This window comes from Schistosoma mansoni (assembly GCF_000237925.1).
Source record: "Schistosoma mansoni, WGS project CABG00000000 data, supercontig 0170, strain Puerto Rico, whole genome shotgun sequence".
Lineage (NCBI taxonomy): Eukaryota > Metazoa > Platyhelminthes > Trematoda > Strigeidida > Schistosomatidae > Schistosoma > Schistosoma mansoni.
The window spans coordinates 77,950-101,900 of NW_017386057.1; the positions used below are offsets into that span (position 1 = coordinate 77,950).

Below are 23,951 nucleotides of genomic sequence, written 5' to 3' on the forward strand. Positions count from 1 at the left end.
TATCACCATGAATTTAAAAGTTTTAAAGTCATGGTTCAAATTGAATTTGTATTTTTCTTTTGTAGAAATTTGTACCTTTTTGTTTTGTGCACATAAACAGTAAATACTTTTATTTACAGGGTACAAACCATTTATAATTTAACGACTATTCATTCTCCTTCATTTTTAAATTCAGGTTTTCCTGTACCACAAGTTGTTCTTATGTGTAATGGAGAACCTGTGAATGAAGGAATTAAGTTGAAACCTGTTGTTAAGGGCAATATTGTTGAATTACAGTTAGAGGATGCTGCTAGAGCTGACAGTGGAAAATATGAATTGAAATTGAAAAATGAATTTGGTGAAGCTTCAGTACCACTTGAACTTACTGTCCTTGGTATGTATCAAAATTAAACTATATTTTACTAATTTATTTATTTTATTTTATTTGCTACCTTCTATTCCCATACGATATAATTCCAAAATCTTTTTTAATATAAATCGACATAGATTAGACAACGGTTGGTTTATAACTCGGCAGAAGCTGACAAACAACCATGTATTGATTATTTAATAAGTACTATTTAATGATAAAAATTGCCCTTTACTGATTTCAGGTAAGTTGAATTCCAGGCTTGAGAAGTTCAGAAGAGGTTGATATCATTAAGTAGCATAAACAAAGATGTACTGAATACGCTTTTTCGAATAATAATCATTAGTTATTTGTGATTGAAAAGAATATGTCACAAAGACCCTAATACTGACTCCCTTTTCATAAAATAAATACGTAATTCGTTTCCCAAAATTAATAACTTAGTAATATTTCACGGTCTATATCCCGATCTGATCTTAGATAAACATTAAAAACCAGGGAATATTGGATAGCTGTTTTTTCCTACTATGATAATCTACATCAGAGAGCCTCTACAACCCAAAGAAGATCTAAAAGAAGACCACCAGCTGCCGATGCGAGCGTTTAACATTTTGATTACTGAGTCAGCAGTTATTGGATTGTACATCTAACTTTAAAACATTGACGACATTGTGATACGATATTTCATCTACATTAGAGAAATGTCTCACTCTCAACAAAGTTGAACTCTACTTATCTCGGTTTCTTACCAGCACTCCTGGAATCAACTCTCATAGTTAGTCACTGGTGATCGCATGAGTTTTACTACCAGTGGAGTTTGTGGCGACTGCCGGATGTCACATATTTTAACTCCGATTGGTCTTAGACATTCAATGAAAACCAGGAAGCACATTTTAATACGTTTACCAAACTTAGTCCAATTTAATTCTATTTATCTTTTTTTAAAGATCGCCCTGGGAAACCACGTGGTCCGTTAATATTAACTAGCTTAGCAGCTAAAAAGTGTGTACTTGAGTGGGATCCACCTGAAGATGATGGCGGCTCACCAATCAAACATTATGTTGTTGAAAAAATGGATGTTTCTGATGGTAATTGGAAACTGGTTAAAAATGCTAAAACACCTCAATGTGAAGTCGATTTGGAAGAAGGTCATAAATATAAATTTCGTGTACGTGCTGTTAATAACGAAGGTGAAAGTGATAATTTAGAAGTTGAAAAGGAGGTCCTAGCCCGTGATGTTTGTGATCCACCGGATGCACCGACTGGACTAGAGGTATATCGAATACTAAATATTCTCATGTCAATTACGTTTTTTTTAACATAAATTTCGCTTCTTGTAGAAAGTGTTTTAGTCCCATATAACGCTGAAGAACATAAGTAATTAAATAATTAATACACAAGATCATTAGGATTCATTGATCTATCGAAATTCTAGTTTTGCTCATAATACCTGGATATTTTTAAATGACCACGACTGAACGATTTCGTCCTAAACCAAACCCTGTGATTTATCTTATATTCATTCACTAAATTCTTGATTTAGATAGCTGTGGGATGGTGAACAGCTTAACAGGATCATTTTGAGAACGATAAATACCATTCAACCATTATTTTACTTAGCATAATTATCAGTGTCTATTACATGAAGATGAATATTTAGATTCCATATTATTTGCCTTGTTACCTTCAGTGATGACACCGTAACAAAGGGTTTTAAAAAGATTTACCGCTTGTCAAAAAAGTTCATTTGTTAATTTCAGCCGATAGCTATCTGATGACACATGAAAACTAAGGACGTAATCATATGACACATCTTTCCAAACATCCTAAATCTGACTGAAAATTTTCCACTAGACCTATTTAGAATTTCTTCTAATTTAGCTTTAATTTAACAACCACATTGTAAAGAGATTTTCTTAACGTGTTTTCTAAATTATCTATACTTCAAATTTTGAACAACAGATTGAAGATTATGATCGTGATCATGCGAAGTTAAAGTGGCTTCCACCAAGACGTGACAATGGTGCACCTGTATTAAAATATATTCTTGAAGCTAAAGCAAAAAGTAAAAATAAATGGGAAATGGTAAAAGAGGTTTCTGATCCAGCAGCTAAAGTTGACCTAAAAGAAGGTGAAGAATATCAATTCCGGGTAATTGCAGTCAATAAAGCTGGTAAATCAGAACCAAGTGAAATTAGTAAACCACTTATTGCCAAACCACGTTTCTGTAAGTAATCCTTGTTGAAATTACTTATCCATATAAAAGTATATCATTTAAAAGTAACCACAAATTATTATTCATTAGCACTATTTATAATTCTAATTCAGTCTAATTTATGGTATAATCTAATCAGCTTAGGAATTTCAATACGTTTAAACTTATTCGCCAAACTTAATGATAGCCTTGACAATATATCAAAATATGTGTGCTTAGAAATAAAGCCACTAATCTTATAGATTATAGGACATCGTGCTTGTGGTTCTTGAAAGGACTGTTCTCAAATATATAATTTAAGAAAACTCAAACGAATAGATATTTTATACCTTATTTAAGCGCATTATTTTGCTACCAGTTGTCTAAGGAAATATACCATAGATAACGTGATCCTTAATAGTGTTTTCATGATTGAAGTAGCAAGCGATTGAAAAAAGAAATCTTTTGTTTCACGTTATGTTTGAAAAAATCTAGCATATAGCATTTGGAACCTTGATTTTGTAATCTATGGATTCCATTAGTTAAAATGATCTTCAACTCTAGATGAATCTGTAATTACTGTGAGATTCCCTCCTGTATTTGACAATAACCAATCGATTAATTAAATACACTTCACTAGTTCAGTCAAGAAAATTGGGTGAATTTAAAGATGAGGAAATATAATTGACCACTAAAATTTGATAGATATATGTAATACATTCAACACTACAGTAAAAGAATTTTATTAGGAATATTCAAATGAAATGTTTTCTCAGAATACAAATATACGTTTTTTTTTAATTTCTTGAAGAGGAACAATCAGTGAACTTTATTTCAGCATCGATCTTTAATTTTCTCCATACAAATAACATTTATCATGTTTTCTAGCTTATTTAAACTTCCTCGACTGAAATACAATAGTCAGAAAAGTTTTCATAAAACTAGCTCAGTTAATTTGTATTGATGAAAGCATCGATCACAGTTTAGATGATAATGTATTCAACAATCAGATAAGTCATAAGTGTAAGTAACAGGGTCTTTAGACTAATCAGTTGATTTTAATTATGTTTCCGCTATTATCACACTTTGATATGCGATAACCTAAATTTCGCCAAAATGAACGATTTATCTTAATGTCAATAGATAAAAACTCTTGTAATGGTATCTAATCAATGTCGATTTGAATTCAGTTTTGTTGTAACTTCATTTCGAGACCAAATGCATAGTTTAACTATTTCGATAAAACCATGAGTGTTATGTAGTCATGAAAAGATCAGTTTGAAAATCGCGGATTTTACTCTAATCCCTTTATTCTACGTTCATTATCTAATAAAACTTTAAAAGTTTATTAAAATTAGTAGATCTTGACCAAAAATCATAACATACTTGGATGAAAGTAAGTCTTTTTTTAAATAGACGAATAACTATCAGTAGTATATTATTTTAACTCTTTTTACAGTCGTTGACATTATTAGAAATTCTACTTTTAAATTCATATAAAAATTTATGTAAATCGTTGTTTAGTGATTTTATGAATTTTGGATGTCATTTTATTACAAAATGACGTCTGCTGATGAATCATCAAAAAGGGAGTACCAAACATCTGGTTCATCGAATTTTGAGACACTTCAACAGCTCTCAACTATTTAATGGGATGTCAGAACTTATGTGGTCAACCAATCAATGAGCGAAGTTATATATTCATCGATGACATAAAGTGAGGATATGTATACATCGATTACAAATTGGTTGAAATCGGAAATGTAAACTCAGTGACTTGAATGCATCATCTTTATAGCGGGATCTGAAGTCATTGGTTCCGGTCACCTGTGATTCCGTAGATACTCACGAAAAAGAAGTCCCAAGTTAGAACAAAAATAGCTGTTTGATGCCAACTCGTTTATGTGATTCATTGCTAAAATTATTTTGTGGTAGAAATAACTTTCAAATAGAAGTGTAGTTTTTCATTTTAACGTTAAATATTCTGTAACAAACAAATAATTAATTCTTTCTTTTACATTTTAGTGAAACCATTCATCATTAAAACTGGCTTAAAGCCAATAAAAGTAAAAGTCGGTGAAGTTGTTCAATTAAAGCTTGATTTTCGCGGTGAACCAGATCCTGTAGCAGTCTGGTCTAAAGAATCAACTGTAGGTCAATCTTATTCATGTTCATCAAATTACCTTTGTTTAATTTTGATGTTAAGACGTATTATTTTTTAGCCAATAAGAATACATCCTCAAAAACATCAATCTAAAAGTCTATTTTCAGAATTGTTTAACTAGACATTTATGTTAACAACTCAAAATGGACCACTCTGAAAGATTTAATGTTATAACAGAAAAATGTCTTTTTAGATTAACTACAGGTATTATTTAAAATCGACGAACAGAAACCATTCTCTAGCATTATAATTATTACCATATTTATCTGGTATTCCGTGTAATGCCGAAAGCTATTCTTTACAAATCCTACATTCAAGGAATACTCTTAATTGCAGTAGTTTAAAGCTAAGATTCTTCTCGACACTGTTTTCATCTTCTTGAATTATTTTGATTTTATTGTACAAATATATACATAGTAGGTTAAAGCTAATTTAACTTAAGCGAAACTCTGATCTCCGGAAACACACTAGTTAATTTCATTCACATCACTCCTCATTAGTAACAAAAGTAGATAAACTATGCCATTGACCTAGTTTTAAACACTTAAATATTACTACTATTCATGTTATTAGCTCGAAACATACGACATGACTAACAGAAGGTTGAGTATTTCCTAGGGAATGTGTAGTGCTTACTTCATTCATCCATGTTAGTAACAATCGAAGTAAATTATCTTACCTGAGATCACAATATTAACAGTTTACAGGCGATTGATGCAGCGTAATAACTAACATTCCTTATTGAATTCTCATCATTAATAACAGAATGCAAATCAAGCTATCTTTAGAAAAATTACCATATTAAACTTCGGTGAACGTCTGAAGAGATACGTACCAAATTTAAATCTCTGTTTTAGGAAGAACGCTGGAGTACAGCCTCACTGAGCCGGATAATCTCAGACAGAACAGAATCCCAATCCCCAGATGCCATATCTAGTTAGCGTTATAAAACATGATAACGTAACTTCAGTCATTATCGAAATATCCGCTCAAGAAGCAAATATTTTTACAAATACTGATCAAATTAAATTTTGAAGATCAGTAATTGGGGTACACAAACCACCAATACAAGAGTAATACTGAAAGTTATCTTTGTACTTTTGTACAGTAAGTTTTAAGTGTAATACGACTGAAAAGTCAGTGTTCAGTAGTTCTCCAGAATTATCGTGCGTGTAATAAATTCACTAGGTTGAGTCGTAAGAAATAGGTTAGGGAAAAATGGTATAGTGTTATTTGTAAATTCAAAAGTAAATCAGTGTTCACTCAAACCGTTTCTTACTTTTATAGCCCCTTGAGTCAACACCGGAAATTGAATTGACTTTTGAACCACGATCAGCATCTCTTAAAATCTTATCAGCTCAGCGTAAGGATACTGCTTTGTATACTTTGCGAGTAAGTAACGAAGTTGGCGAGGATCAGGCAAGCATTGAAGTTGTTGCACTTGGTAAACCATCTCGCCCAGTTCCGCCAATGGAAATTACAGAAGTTACCAAAAATTCTGCTCAGTTAAGCTGGAACAAACCGGAAGATGATGGTGGTACACCGATCACGTAAGAAACAAAAATTTAAAAAACTACTAACATTTCTTGAAATAGATACAATTAAAGCAATTTTTATAGACTGTATAATAGAGAACCAATTAATAGCTTAAGACTTTGTACATAACTGTTTTGATTCGGTAAAGACACTCACTTAGCAATTCAATCTTTATGGACATTGTGTAACCCACTAGTTGATACATTATCATGTATATAATTATTAAAGCTTATTTACTTTTTAAACTATTTTGTGGTTTGACTCAAGCTCAAGCTATAAATAATATAAAAATATTTGCTCATATGTGACTCACTCTATCTATATACATTTTACACACCGAAATTTGGCAAGAAATAGACACTTTCTTTCTAGTCACTATCATCATGTTTGAATGTTAAATAAAGTACTTTACAGTCACTTTTATTCTTTGAAAGTAGTCATTTCGATTTCTAAAATTATGTATCCCATCAACTAATGTTTCAATGTAAGATTTTGAGAAAGAAATCCACTTGATATAAGTGATTAATGAGAATTACTGAAATACCTTTATTCACACTGACTATTTATTTCATTCGTGGTATATTAATTAATGTCACAGAATTATTTTCTTATTACAAGTAAGTAATTGTCATAATTTCCCGATAGTTTTCACCATTCATAATTAGAAGGGGTTTTTGTGGATATTTAGTATTTTCATAGTCGAAAGCATGTGTCAATTGAAGCTAGACCACCAAAGAAAACCTGGGAGCACTAGACGGCCGTTTCGCCCTATTATGGGACTCCTCAGCAGTTTACATCCACGACCTCGCCTCGCGAACCCAAATCAAATCAAAAAGGATTAGTGTTATAGACCATTTAATGTATTTTATCTTGTTATTGTTTGATAAATGAAGGTCAATCAAAAGACTTCCTGCTGATATAATGAACTATTTCAAAACGAAAACCAAAAAATTAAACTGTTATATATATACAAATATAATATATTAATTATACATTTAACTACACTAAATGAAGGTTGATTTTCTAAAGGAATATGTACGCACAATATTGTTTCCTTACTTTTTTTGAAATATTACACAAAGATAAATTTGTCAATAAAGTATGCTTTAATATATATATATATATATATGTTGACATTATTTAGTCAGTTGTTTCATAGATTTCAAAACAAATATTATTAAAATTACAAAATTATAAAACCAATGAATAGTTTCATTGTTTGATTGATTGAAATAACTTATGTTTTTCTATAGAAACCTAACAATGTAAGCAATGATTGATAGTGGCTAGCAGTGGAATTCAGGATGACCGTTTCGTCCTACTAAGGGCTCTTCAGCTGGATGTACCTGCATCTCAGAGTTGATGTTTACTCTAGGACTCGAACCCAGTATCATTCACTTCAAATGCTATCTCGTTATCCACATAGATAATGTGTCATGATAACCACTTGCTTGTGCAATTGGATGAAGTTAAAATTCACTTGGTATTGTTTAGTTGAATCTTCCCATTGATGTTTAGAACTGCAATTCATCAGTTTGTTATTTGCATATGTGTACACTGTGCGTATTGCCTCGACATTGCTTTGAGTCCAAAGGAAATAGGACGAAACGCGTGTCCGCGATTCCCCTGCTAGCCGCTATCCATTCTTGTGGATTAGGGCAATATTGAGGCAGTTCGTACAGAATGCATATATGCCAACAGGAGACTGGTAAGTTGCAGTCCTAAACATCAATGCGAAGATTCAAGTAAACAATATCAAGTCAATTAAAAATTAACAATTGTCCGTTGTTCGTTTTTTGTTTAGTGTACCCATATTACCGGTAACATTACAATCTCTTTTCGATAACTATATTATTTGGAAAAAATTGCTAATTTTTGACTACATTAATTGTCATGCTAAACCAATTGATTTATTGTAAATCTCACTAGAAATCTCATTTTCATCTGCTACAATACATTTCGGCATTATTGCATTTCAGAATGATAATTGAATTGAAGTCGTTTATCAATATTCCTATTGATATGTGATATCAGTGGTCAGTGGTCTATAAAAAGCCGAACGATGTAAATATCTAGATTATTTTTAGTCATCCTATCCTCACGACAATTTTATACTGATATTTATTAACAACTCTAACATAATTTTCAATCTCATAACTCAGAATTATGTCGAGTATTTTTATCGATTCCTTTATCTGGTTGATAAAGAGATGCCATCTGTTAGTGAAAAATAACATTCGAGAATGAAATTTAACATCTAGATTCAAATGTACAATTTCATATATTGATTTGTTTGAGAATCATAGTTTATGTATAAATTTTCATAGTAACTGTGTTTGACAAATGCTTTATAAAAGATTATATGCCGATTTCTGTTATGGAGGATAGTTTAACTACCATGGATAGTCAATAAAATATGTTCATTACAAAATATGATAGATTAGTTCTACCTAACCAAGTTTTATGAAAGCCAGTAAATTAAAATTGATTCATGTATGAATAATAGTGCAATTAAATACCGTTGTTTCGTTGAATGAATATGTAACTAAACTAAATACCACTTATCTAATAAAAAAGAACATATAGTAGTGCTTAATTGATAAATATTTTTTTGACGGAATAGATAGTCTATAGCTTCTTGATACTACGTAATATATTAAAACAATTGTATTGTATCTTGCTATTTACTGACTTAAAACATTAACAATGTGTTCACCATTGACCAGACATCGTTTAAAAACTGTAAGAAGTTTTGTTACCAACAACTGAATCGTTCTACAAGTATTGTTTATGTGACTGCTGTTTCTTGTAGATTAGCTAAACTACCTAAACTGATTACTACGTATTAAACACGTCTTTGGTTGAACTAATATACCTGTCAGGATAGTAATTAACCTCTTACATGTATATTTTTTTCATTAACAAGGCACTATAAGGTTGAAAAAATGAATCTTAATAAAGGCCGATGGGAACCTGTAGCTGAAGTGACTAAAGGATTAACAGCAACCGTGAATAAATTAGAAGAAGGTCAACCATATAAATTCCGTATAATTGCTGTTTCAAGTCAAGGAGAAAGTGAACCACTTGAATGTGATACTGAAATAATTGCTAAAAATCCATTTGGTATGTTTCAAACAAGAATATAACTTTTTATTCGACTAATTGTTATTAGTTTAGCCAAAGTACTTTAGAATATATTTTATGAAATGTTAAAACGTTTGCAAATTATGGGGAAAATATGTAATGTAAAATAGTTGTGATCAAAAGTGTAAGAAAGCTCTTCTAATCTGGAAGACTTTCAGGTTCAGTTCAATTTTGCACCGAGTAGTTCAATTAGTTTACTTTATACTAGTATAAAGACAAATTAACTAATTTTATAACAGAATAACAAATGACTCAATAAATAAATTAGAACGTAAAATGTTATAAATCATAGTAGTCAAATCAAATATCACAATAGAAAAATACTAGTATTCGACGAATAGTGGTCAGTGAGCTTTCAAACACTTTTTTAATCACATAATAACCTGATTGATGAGATTTAAATGCTAAGTGATAAATATTATATTCGAATCAATCTTCAATTAATACCCCCTGGATTCTCTTTAAGCTAAAATCATGTAGGCGCTCAGATGATTATGTCAAATTGACCAAATCATTTGAAGTTAGATAAAGAGAGTAAGCGATATACTGGTTAATAGATTAACCCAATTAACCTCTATTTATACAGTTTGGTATACACAATGATAGAGGTAAAACAAACATTCATCATATTTCAATTTGTGCAAGACAGTTTAAATGAGATTCGGATGGTTTTATTTCTTTTTGTCAGAAATCGACTCCTAGAAGTATTATCCTATTAGTGTTGTGTAGAAATCTGAGTAGACTTCAACATGATAGTTAAATCAGCTATAACCAGCTCTATTACTTGATCAGTATATATAAAAGTGACGTGGAAGTCCTATACAATCATCAGCCTTAAAATGATTATGAGTAAGTACGATCTTCAGTTATTTGAATGGCTTTCTGCACTAAACGCACTTTATGTTAAGATCGCGAAACTGTCTAATTAAAATAAATACTGGTGATTCTTAGGATACAATATTATTTGTTTGTAATTTAATGTTGTAGAAAGACCTGGTCCACCAGAGAAACCAGAGATTGCTGATTATGATCGCACTCACATAGATATAAAATGGGAACCACCTGAAGATGATGGAGGTGCACCTATAAAAGGCTATCATGTTGAGCGCAGAGAGCCAAGGTCGCAACGCTGGATGCGTTTGACACGTGTTCCTCAACGGGAACTTACATATTCTGATTCCGGAGTTCGTGAAGGAAAAGAATACGAATATCGCGTGATTGCAGTGAATGAAGGTGGCTTAAGTGATCCAAGTCCTCCAACTGATTTACAAGTTGCTAAGGCTAGTCGAGGTAAGTTTTATCCATTAGTCTTTGACTCTATATTATCGTGACGAAAATAATGTATTTAGCCAAATACGAAAGTCGGATCAAACACCACACAAACTGCAGAGCTTGAATATTTATTTAGAGACTATAGAAAACCAGATTATTTTCCACAAATAACTCCTCCCAGTCTATTCTTCCCATCAAAAGTTCCCCTGCATTGTTTTATTGACTAAATTTCACATATACTGTGTTATTTTGAATTTATTTTTTCCAATATTGATCAGTGATTTGTTTGTTCCAATTCATCGAAGTTTAGCACATTTAACTACCCTAAAAATTTATCCTTCCTACGAGATTCAAGGTTTCTTTATTAGGACTTGGAATATTCGTCATCGTTAAATTAATTAATTATTAAGATTTCCAAAACCACTAAATATTCACAGTGCACCAGATTGTGATGAATGCTAAATTTGAAGACTGGATTTCTTGAAATCGTAAACTACATATTATCAACTTTACCAAATGTTTGATCAATGAAGCCTAATCACACTAAAACCTCGAGTATGATATCTGTTACTAACAACGAAGTAATTAATTATCATCTAATTCTATTCGGTGATCATTTCTCTTACCGAAGCGATAAGAACCCTATAAAAAATTTATAAAACCATTAACAGAGGTCTTCGACTTGTAGTTGTAATTAGATAACCAGATGTTTTCAGTACTTAAACGATACACTTTGCTCTTAACTTGACGATTTTTCGTATTATTAATTTGGATATATAATTGTGGAACCTGAAGTGAACTTATTGAAAAGAATGTTCTTCGTTCAAATATTAATCTTTTAGTATTATGAGGATCTTCAGACACTAAAACTGTAAACAATTTTTACAACAAACCATTTATAACACTTTTTGCTATTCTGAATAGTGCTGGAAATTTTTGTCTAGATAATTAAATTCGGAAATCAGCTGATTGACATGTGGTCTCTCGAACTTTTTCCTTCCAGAACCTCCTAAATTAAAACTAACTGAATTGCCATTGGGAATAAAACAAGAAATCCGATTAAGAGCCGGTGAACCATTACATATGCCTATTCCAATTACTGGTGCTCCTACACCTACAATAACATGGTCCAAAGACAATAAACCGTTGCCAACTCGTTGTCAACTGCAAAATTCTGAAGAACATACTTGTTTAGATGTACCTAAATCAGTACGTGATGATTCGGGTCTATATAAAATTCATTTAGCCAATGAATATGGTCAAGATGAAGCGGTTGTTAAAGTTGTTGTAATGGGTATGTTTATCGAAATTTTTCCTGGTCGGCCATTTTGAACTCTGTTTTAAAAAAAGTAGCTAATATTTAAGTGAACAATAGCAATAAGACACTAATATCTACATTTAACAATGTTTAGGATGATTTCATAAAGACTGTTCTGGTGATAACTAATCAAGAAAGAAAAAAATAATTGATTTCTCTTCCTAGAATAACATTATTCTCAAGTTTGGATGGACAGCGAAATTTGTTATCAATTAGATAGTGCCATTTTTAAGTAAGAAATGAAAGATCAAATTTTTTTCAACAACAAAATCTATATTTCAGAGGCTTAAAGTTTGTAATTAGAAGGTGTGGAATGTCCTGCTACAACTTCATTTTATTAGCTATTTCATTTCAGTATCATAAGCAGTAGACTATTATTTTTCAGTTTAAATCAATCGGCTAAATAATACATTTAAAAGTACTGTCCATGTGTTATTATGGCGTTATACGATAAGACAGTGGTAATCCGTTTGTTATAGATCTATTAATACTAGAGAAAAAGTTTATTTGATTTAATGAATTGAGTATATATGCAGCCAGTCGTCTGTGTCGATATTCATGGTATGACAGTATGATAATTACTCACAAAATAAACTTATATTCCGAATTTCATGAAAGAAGTATATTGAAAGACAGGATAGCCAGTCAGCATAAATAAGTCATTTTATGTAGCTAGATAAGGCACTGATTTTAAGAGAGACTAGCACATATTATACATTTTACTTTCAGTATAAATACCTGTAACACTCACTTTTTTTTAAGACATTTACTATGATATAAAATAAGGACCTGATTATCAAACTCAATGAGTTCCCGAAATATCACTGTACACGAAATTTTTCCCACCGTTCTTACGAATTAAAAAAACTTAGCTTTACGGATAATTGACGATTAACTAGACTATAGAGAGCAACAAAATTGAAAAAAAACTTCTAAGGATAGAAAGACTTAATAATGTTATATATTCCCATTAAAATAAAGTTACTGACAATCTTGTATAAGAAAAAATGTGGCTGACAAGAATAAACTTCACTTGACCTCTAATGCTCAGTAAAAATATTTCTGTAATATGTCTTCCTCCTTTCACATAAATTACTTATTGACTATAATTTATTTATGTTTATCCTTTTACATAAATGGATTACTTCGAAACTAAAGAGATCCTACATGGATTGATGTACTATTTAAGCATAGCTGGAGAGTAAACAAATACTGACAGATGTAACATTCAAATCTTTATCATGCAATAAGCAGTTTGATTTCTCTGTTTTTATAATTGGGGTTGTCGCTTAATAAATGTACAGCTTGTCAATAATTTAAGTAGTACAAATTTAGAATGATAGAATATAATTAAGAAATATGTAATTTAAATGATCTACTGCATAATTTTAAAGAATGTCATGAATATGTAAACAGGAATTCAATTTGTCCTACAATGATTATTGCATAGCATCTGTCAAAAAAAGCCCTCTCCACTAATACCCACTAGCGGTCAGCATGTATTTCTAGATATAATTTTTTAAAAATCATTTTTACTTACGTAAATACATAGATACCCTACTAAAATTAATTCAGATAGTCTAGAAAACTTCAGTTATAAATTAACGTGTTCAGTTATATTTTATGTCTTCAAGTTGTTATCGTATGGATCTACACTCACCATGTTGCATCACGAAATACTAGTCTGGGTAGATATTTTCCTTTGAAGATTATGAAATTCTTTTAAGAAAGTTGTTTACTACTTTATGAATGTTTAGAAACTATAACATTCTTTACTAAACTAAGATATACCTTTTTGATTCTTAACAGGCATGTAAAGGGTAACTAGTTTAGCCTAAATATATTTGTCAGTCGACTATTTCGTTTCTACCATCGGTATTGTTATTTTTTCTTTAATCATCCCTAATTTCTAATTGAATGGGTATATATGCATATTTTAAAATCATACAGTTGCTTAGGAGCTCACTAAAACTGTCTGTGAATAAATGAGAGAATTGAGAACAAAATTTCTTTTGATCTAAGTGACTATTTATGAAGCTTAAAACAAGCACCTTTTATTAACTAAATCATCAGTTTATGGAAGACGGATATTTATGAGTAAGCACAATTGTTTCACTGAAATTGTCCTTTACAAAAAATCGTTGATCTTATGATGACTATTCCAGATTTCCTTCTTTGTTGTCTCACTTAAATTTTATTTCCCTTAATAAGTTTCATTTCTCATCCCAGTAAAAGTTGGTGGAGGCTTGACTAATTTTAGTACATTTTCACTACCAGAATATATCACCTAAACAACTAATAGGAATCATAAAAAATTAAAACTTTTCAAATGTTAGTCAATATATGGTTCTGTACACACCGTTGAGAAATTTTAGACCACGAGGAAATAACTGTCTAATGTTATCTAACTTTTATCCGTTCTTCAATCGATATTATGATATAATGAAAAAAGAAAATTAGTCAAAACCTTACTAACTTATTCGTTTAAGAAAGAAACATATTTTCCGTATTTGTATATAAATAAACGATTGCAAGTCATTTTTGTACATCACAATCATGATTTCTGATTTACTTATTTCTTTCATTTATTCGATTTTTTTTTTAAAACCCAGATAAACCTTCACCACCAACTGATGTAGAAGCAATCGATATATATGCTGAGTCATGTAAAATTACTTGGAAACCACCAGTAGATGATGGAGGCACACCAATAACAGGTATACATTTTTATAATTAATCCATTAAAAATATACAAATCATTTGTATTTTGAATTTTCATAGCTGACTTTTTAAAAAAATTTTCAAACAATTTCTTCCATATGATTAACCGGTTAAAATACAATAAAACTACCAACAAATATTTGTTAGTAGTAAATCTTTTTTTAGCAAAATATCAATAAAGATGGAATGATTTTAATTGGTTTAAGAAATGTCCTAATTTTGGAGAAAATAGTAATTAAATCATAAGTTCATTTTATTGATCAAATAAATGAAATTTTTTTCCCTTATTGATTAATTTTAAAAAATTAAAAATATAATCTCTATTTATCATTCCAAATAAAAATGAATTTTAGAATCCAGGCAAATGTGTTAATTATTAATTTAAAACAATTAGTCCCTTTGATAAATTTCGATAATGCAATGAGAAGACGAAGTTTATCAGAATTATCTGATATATTAGCGCAATATATTTCGAACAATCTGATCACACATATACTTCTCATTGCATTATCGAAAATTATTAATTTATTGATTTTTATACATTAACAGTAGTATGTAATCTTTCATTTTAATTTTTAAGCGAATTCGATAAATTTTTTTACAATTCATTCATCCTTGTGAAGTGATCACTTTTATGCTTGTCTAGCCACTTAGTCTTGATCAAATCCTATCGATCGGGTTATAATATGGTGACTAGCTTAAATGAATTGACATCTCAAGTGCTATGCCGGGATTTCAGGTGATTAGAAGTATTCAACGAGAAGTTTTAAACCTAGATTTAAAGTTATTTAGCAGTCATCAACAAGCCTAATAGCAAAAATAACCCGGTGGGAATACCTCAAGCTGTAAATGTGGTTGACTTGGGTTTGAATCCACCAAGGGATCATCAGTTCCTACAAGATTTAAGGCATGTCTTGATGAGGAGTGCTAAATACCACGAAATCTAGGTCCAAGACTTTTTGTCGTCTATCTTTAGTCATCTGAGACAAAACTCTTTGGTTTTTAAGGTCCATGTGAACACGATCATAAACGTCTGTGACCCAACTATTTACTGTAATGGCAACCATTTACATCAAACCGTGAATAAAGCATTTTAGTTCGGGAATCCATTTTGTCCGTTAAACTATATAACAGTACAATATATTGAATAGCTTATCTGTTGACCAGAGCATTTAAATAACATTTATTCGTGTATATAAGTAAATATTTGCATAATTTCTATCATTAATTACGTAGTTTTCATCTAAATAAAATCATAAAGAAACATAATTGGTTTATAATTTGGTTTTATCCGGAAACTAATGAGCTAAATTTTTCACTCCAACATTTCAGAAAAGTCCAGTTTACAAAACAGATTTTTGACTTATTATCAAAAAGATATTGAGTGAATTTAAAAATTTGGTTTGTCAGAGTTACAAGATAGAATTTGATGGGTTGTAAAAATGTAAATCATACTGAATGTGAACATACTGAATTATTAGATGTTGTAGTTTGCATGTGTATTGTCAGAAGTGTTAACCGGCCGATCAGCTCAAAATGAGAAACGCCATTTGATGAGAGAAAGTAAAATTGTCTATTAAATAAGCACTGAGAGGAATAATCAATATAATGGGTTTTCTATTTAAAACTACATCACATTTCCAGTAACAAGATTGTTCTATACATAGTCAGTTATAAAAATGTGTTATTACAGTCCCCGTTAGACAACTACTTTACATGGATCTGTGACTATGGGTAGTGTAAAGATGAAATACTACTAGTTTGCTTATATCTTTAAATTACCATCAAACAGGAAAATAGTCTGATCCCTGAAAACCACAGATTGATATATCAGTTTATTTTGTATTAAGGGAAAATCAACGGCCAGTAGAAAGTTATTGTATAAAATTCTTCCATATCCTAACAGCTTGACAGACAGATCCAATTTGTTTTCGAAAACGTTATGGTCCAAAATAAGAATGATTGACGATATCTATAATATGAAAACTGATTTAATGGGACTAGACCGACTGAATAGCTAATCCACAACAATATATCAACACTGACAGCGGCACACGAATAGACCTTTTCCTATTTCTTAGTTTTTGAGTAGTCTGTGTAATGTCCATGGGTCTGATAAAAAAGAACTTGTAAAATATGTATTGTTGAATAATCGTTGCACTATGTCATAAATTGACTGAACTTAGAAATATGAATTAAAGGACTACAGTTGAGTGGATGAAGGGTATTATGCTGACTACAAGAGGTAATGCTGTTGAGTTCTGTCCGATGTGGAGTGAGAGAAGCGATTCAAACTAATAAAGAAACAATTATTAAGCTTTCACTGGTTTCCTATGGTTTGTTAGATGAAGTTATCTTACAAAGTAAAACTATCTTCAAATAGATTACATAACTAAACATAATAAGTGAAAAGTACAAATTGGTAGTGTGGTGACAGGTGTAGTAGTTGTGATAAGAATAGTAAAGGCTTGAATCAATGTTACATAATTGGAAATAGGTCAATGATTGGAAAGATATAAACACTGAAATAACATCCATGACAATTATGAGATTACGCAATAAATGTTAAGGTAATTGGACCGTAAACATATATTTGAAGAAAAAATTTAAGAAATAAAAAAAGCAAAAAATTAATTGGTAGGAGGGGGTGAAGAAAAGTAAACGAAGAATGAGTATGAAAAATAAAATTAATTATTAAGGCCAAGGGAGAGATAAGAGTGTTACAAATTTCTTATGAACACAAAGGCTTGGATTGTTGGCTCGAATTCCTATAGCTTCTGAGATGTGTAAGAGACGAGATCAAACCCTATAAGGAAAAGTAGTAGGAATACGATAAATAACTTTAAATGACTTATTTCTGTCAACTATATGACCGCTGTCAATCAAATGTGAAAGAACCGAGCTCCGTATTGCCTTGACAGTACCTTTTATTATTCTTATCTTCAAATAATACCCCTATCAGGTTTTATGACGTTATCAATCTCACGAATTAATCTTCATTTCTATTTTACAAAACCCAGATTATCTAATTGAACGATGTGATGAGACTGGCATTTGGGAACGTGTTTCCGGACTGGTTACAGACAATTCAATAAATGTCAAAAATTTGATTAAAGGAAAGTCTTACCGTTTTCGTGTATTTGCTGTAAATATGATAGGAAACAGTGAACCAGGGGAGACAAAAACTGCAATACTTGCCAAAAATCCTTATGGTATGTTTGGTGTTTTCAATGAGTTTATGCTTTATTTATTTTGCTTTGTAACATATTAGTAAGTGGTTTGAATTGAAGACAGAAATTTTTGTCCTATTTCATGTTTTACTGAAAGGATAAGATCTAAACAAATGAATCCCACCTATAGTTAATAATAAAGTATTGGTCATAGGACTAATATTTTCAGCATAAAAGTCTTGATGACTTAAATTAAACACCAGAATCGTGAGTGAAAATCTAGAGACAAATAGCTTGTCGAAAACGAATCATGAGGTCATCTGGTGTTCATCATGTAGTTGTCATTGATATAAAATATTGTATTCTAACTGGAATATTTCCTACCATTCAGCCTTTCATGACTTTTTATTTGTGACTACATGATAAACATCAGTAGGGAGTCATGGAAACTGTTAAATTTCATTGGAATCACGAACTGATCTAAGTTAGATCCTGGGTTCGATTTCTGCGTATAGAGGAATCCTATGGTAGGACAGAACAGCTGTCCAGTGTATCCAGGTTTTCAATGGTGATCTAACTTAGTTCAGTCATTGATTCCAATGGCACACAATAAGTAGCCTGTAGATATTTTCATTGTGAATACAACCAAATTGAAATAAAACTGATAACTAAGGTTCAATAAGAATAAAATGAAACTTCATTTTATAAAATGTAGCATTGTACAGCACTAACTCTTTTAGGTTTGTTTACATTCCGGTAAGCGTTTATGAGTTGGAGATTAATATGTACTACATTTTTAACCTAAAGTAAACTTGATAAAATGATTAATACATTGAATGCTTTTCAGATTCACCTTAAAACGTTTACTACGATGTGAATTAATCTGTCCCATTTATTCACTCCTAAAGTATATATATCAAACTGGAAAAATGATAGACACATTAACTTCAATAATATTGTTCAAAGAACCAAAACATGGGTTTAAGTGATTAAAATCGAAAAATATAAGGGAAAAGGAATAATAGTCACTTAACCAATGATTCAAACACAAACTAGTTTATACCATTGATTGAAAATAAAATTGGATTACTTTTGTTGAATATTCTACATTACACAGTATGAGATATTCAAAAATGACATTGTATTGGTCTTCATTTGATAATTTCATTTGTCCATTCTGGTATACAAGTTTTACTTAACTCAGTTAATTCATCTAATATCAAAATAGCTAATCACTCTTGCAAACTGTACTTGAATAAATATCTTTTAATACTCAAACTCCACTGAGACACTTTTTCTTGATTTTGCTTTACAGAAAATATAATATTTTTGTAACTGTGGTAGTTCTTAAATCAATCCTAATTTGCTTAAATGTTAAGCGAAAATTGTTTAAACATAAGGTTTAGATGCATGGGCCCTCTGTAATTAAACTGCTTACAATAAAGTAAATTTAAACAACGCTTTGCTACAAGTTATATTTTTTAAACCATAAACTTGAATAAATAATCTCTTTATGCTCAGAGTAATGAGTAACTATATTATTAAACTAACTTACTAACCATAACTTTTCTATTTAGATCCTCCTGGTGCACCAGAAAAATTGAATATTGATGAATATGATAAACGTTCAGTGAAATTATCTTGGAAACCCCCAGCAGAAGATGGAGGTAATCCAATCAAAGGTAAGTTATTTCCAGATATATACTTCTTTAACAAAAATATATTTTTTAGTCAGAGGTGTTAGGAATAATTTTAGATTGTTAATTATTCAGGTTCACAAATTAGTGCTAAAACAATGTGTCTGCAACAACCTTCTGTAATTAATCCTAGGTTTATATCATTTCATCATATCTTCTTCGTCTCTATAGTAAATACATAAAAGAATAAAAAGATGCATTACTGATGAATGGCTGTCTATCTTTTAATATTAATGATATTACTGAAGTTTCACTTTATAGTAGAGTAAATTTTGTGCGTTCCATTTGAAAGTTAGTCGTTTACTTTTAAATGTCCCTGATTGTTTCATATTTTTACTTTCGTCCATCAACATAAAGTCAATAATTGTCTATTAACAAATTGGAATATTCTTACTGAGACATTTGAGTAATTAGTAGATTTTACACTTTTCTAGAATCGAGTAAGTGAGAAAATTCATTATGAATAGGAGAATCTAGTAAGGTTAGGCCGGAATTATCAAAAGTAAAAAATGTCGCTTTAGTTAGAAATTAAATTACCATTGTCCCAAAATAATAATAGTAATAACAAGCATTTTAGAGCGAAAAGGTGTTCATTATTTAGTAAACTGATGACATCGTTCAAGTATTTTCCTTCATTACCTAAGTACTTAATAGTAGAGACTACACGATTCTATAAACCAAATTATCAGGTCAGCAAAACCTGTAATTGACTTAACATTTATCTCTAATGTTGGCTGATGGGTGACTCACTCTCTATCAGTGCAATATTCACCATTACTGAAATTGTTCTATACCTTCGTAGGATTATAATACCGAACTTTATGATCAATCATCAATTAATAGTTCTATAATACTAATCATTTTGATTGTGATTATATCTTCAATGTATCATGGCTGTTATTTACGCATCAACTTTATTGGGTCCACCGGTCTACTAATTGTGCTTACATAGGGGATCACCACAATTCCCACGATGCGAAGTAAAAGTACAAAAGGATAGTTTGAACCAGCCAGTCACATAGTCATTAGACCAGGATGCAATTAATTGCCAACTAACTTTTACGAAAGTTCACATTTGTCACCCTGACCGAAATTCGTAATGAATTAATGCGAAAAAATGTTATCTTTTTATCTGGTTATATTTCAGTTATATAACAGGTTTTCTATTCAACCGATAACGTGACTGATTACAGCGATAAATGATAAGAATGCATTAATTTAAAAAAAGGTATATTTTATCTATCGTTTGCAGATTATCTTTACAAAAAAATGTAAGTAGGAAACTAAGATCGTTTTGAACTGACTTCAACTAAATTTTATTGTATTCTTCATTGTTTCTCTCTACAACTGTAATTCTCTGTTTACAAAAACTATTGAAATAACTATGTTTCATTTGAACATAGGTAGAACTGACAGGCAATCACTTGAAAGTTATCTTAAAATTGCTAGCTAAATCTCATGATGTAAGCTCATAATGATCAACTGCACATACATTCTGATTTTTTTTTTAAAGGTTACCTAATCGAAAAAAGACTACCTCGAGGTGAATGGCGTAAGGCGACGGGATCACTTGTCCCTGGCACAGAAGCAACAGTTACTGGAATAGAAGAAGGTCAAACCTACGAGTTTCGTGTCAGTGCTGTTAACGATGCTGGACCTGGTAAACCTTCTAAAGCGACTGAACCACATCTAGTCAGGGATCCAGTGTGTAAGTTAAATAAATTATTGAACCTTGAATTTAATTTTATGTACTTACTATCTATCTATTATTTAGAAAAGTATATTTTTTTACAGTTCTATCCTTTTTATCATAATTTATTTGTACTAAAACCATGACCTCAGTCTTGTAGTAGACAAGAAATCTACTGACTACTGTAATGGAATTTAATACTCTGTGCTTCTAGCTTCGGTTATATTTTGATCTATATCCCAACGATCATTTAATATCATCAATGATACCTATATCAATTCGGATGTGGTTAAACCTTATCAATTATGAAATTGAAGAATACAGGTCGGAACCAGTCACTAATGATTGTATGAATGACGTTGAGTTGTTTTTAGTAATTATGTCATTTTGAAAATAAACAAAAATATCTTCATTTGATACTGAATTTTAAACTACTATTGAGTCAACCTGGCTGGCTCTCATTGAGAACTTATAAAACATGTAGGTTTCTCATACATGTAATGACAGAGTTGAACATTTAAAGATTAAGAAGAAATTAAAATCTTTCTGCTAATCATGTTAGAGTGATCAGTTCATTGGAAAAGAAATCAGTTAATAAATTGTTAATCGGGACCTGACAGTTAATTAAAATGTTTCTATATCTTAAGACATTATTGTACATCTAAAATAAAGTCTATAAACCTAGATTGTTGTAAAAGGCATATATCTATACCACCACAAGAGAAGGAAATTTGTGGGGATTAGATTAAATTGTTTATATGTTTATATGTACAAATGTATACGTGCATACACTTTTCATTGGTTTGGTGGATATAACCAACACTGAGTTGTTTATCTATACCTAACTTTTTGGACAAATATGATTCATTAAAAAATAAATAAACATGGTGACTATTGTATCTTCTGTCATTTTTTTAAAATAAACTTATTTTTTCAAGATTATATCAAATAGTATTTTAATAGGGGTATATTCTGAAGTTTATCTTGGATAATTCCTAGATCAATAAATCTTTTAAACGATCGAGTATCAGATAGTAATTAATCAAATAAGTAAATAATAGGTATAGGTATATTGGTCATTGAACAACTAGTAACTTATTTTGATTCGATTCTTTAAGCAATAGGGAATTCATAACACTGTGTTCACAAAATATTCAGTTGAATAAAGCTATCAGTGTGTTGTATGCTACTTACATTGACAGATATAAGTAGTATATAGCACAAAACGGGAGTGGGATGCCTGACACCGGAAGATTAAAATGAAGAGAACAGGATAGAAATCGGAAAGCAGTCAAAATAATAACAGAATTAGGGGAATAATAGAATATGTAAAGGACGATGCAAAGAAGATATGCAAATGATGTATTTAATGTGTGATTTTCATATTTTGCTAAACCACTGTTTGATTTTGCGTTAAACAATAAATTGGTTATTCCCGTCTGAGTTTTCGTTCACTTCATTATTACATGCAATGATACTGCGAACATCAATTAATATGATGTTATCATTTTTAATGATTAACCATCTCTCATTTTATTGTATATGGTAACACATATATTATTATGATTGATGGGAATATTTCATACAGTAGCTGAAATAGTAACATTAATATTTAATGATCGCCGATTGTGAAACTCTGGATTCATGCTTCGTTATATGTCAGATTGACTCGCATTGAATTTTAACCATATGAACAGTTGCTTCAGACTTATCCATATCACTTCTGTAAATGAAGATATTCATTGACTTATTATCAACGTTTTATATGAAATGTTTATAATTTAATATTCTACTTACACATTAAGGTGAACATCTTCATCGAAAGAATAGATTGGTCGAAAAGCATCCAACAAACAGTTACACAATATATTGACGTGAAAAAAATAAATTAGGTATAACAAGTATAGTAATATCAATTTTGGTAATAACAAGCATTAACGAATAGGAAGTATTTCAACTGACTTTTTCCTAACATTATCAATGATGTCATTCTTTTTGTTAGTAACTTGTGGCATTTAAGACCCAATCAGTGTGTAGTTGACTATTTCCAATTTATAACATGAATTATTTCAACCTTAGTATTTTGTCTATTGTATAAGAAACCTAACAATTTTGGATTTATAGATGTAGAATATGAAAGAAAAGTTATTGACAAAGATCGTCCTTCCTAATATATGTATATATAGATAGATAGATAAATAGATAAATAGATAGATAGATAGATGGATAGAGAAAGAGGGGGAAGAGAAAAAGAGGACGAGAGAGTTAATAGGTACTTTCGATCATACAAAAAGAAATGTCTTTCATACTCATTTGTTGATTTATGGTAAATCACTAAAAACCTTCAAAAATCAACTTCAGCATTTCCAATATAATTTGTTATAAGACACTTAATTGTTCTAAGCATCGAAACCTAATTTGTCAATTTTTTCATATGTATAGTGATTGTATAATGGTTGAACATACAAAAGTACGAAATAAAAACCAGTAATTTAATTAAAAAATTTCATTATATCAGTCTATCTGTGATAAATGTTTAATATTCTCTACAACATGTGTTATGAAAACTTCTACTTAGAGCAAGCGGTATACAATCTCAACTAAACTGTTCAAAAGATGAAAAAAATAAGATTTTAACTAAGTTGTACAAGAAATCCATAGCTATCCCATCTGATTCAATATGTTGAAAATTATCC

General features: G+C 30.5%; 1 protein-coding gene across 1 annotated transcript in view; it reads left to right on the forward strand.

The window, feature by feature from the left end:
* Smp_126240 (titin, putative) overlaps nt 1-23,951 on the forward strand; it is a gene marked incomplete at its 5' end in the record, with an annotated part of 158,616 nt that overhangs the window by 38,504 nt on the left and 96,161 nt on the right. The window contains 12 exons of the mRNA XM_018796675.1: nt 176-373; nt 1,297-1,622; nt 2,312-2,576; nt 4,569-4,730; nt 6,044-6,257; nt 9,170-9,366; nt 10,402-10,677; nt 11,663-11,953; nt 14,590-14,694; nt 17,719-17,910; nt 19,446-19,550; nt 21,079-21,273. Of these exons, the coding sequence (XP_018646836.1) occupies nt 176-373; nt 1,297-1,622; nt 2,312-2,576; nt 4,569-4,730; nt 6,044-6,257; nt 9,170-9,366; nt 10,402-10,677; nt 11,663-11,953; nt 14,590-14,694; nt 17,719-17,910; nt 19,446-19,550; nt 21,079-21,273 (2,526 nt within the window). The remainder of the gene's footprint in view (nt 1-175; nt 374-1,296; nt 1,623-2,311; nt 2,577-4,568; nt 4,731-6,043; nt 6,258-9,169; nt 9,367-10,401; nt 10,678-11,662; nt 11,954-14,589; nt 14,695-17,718; nt 17,911-19,445; nt 19,551-21,078; nt 21,274-23,951) is intronic.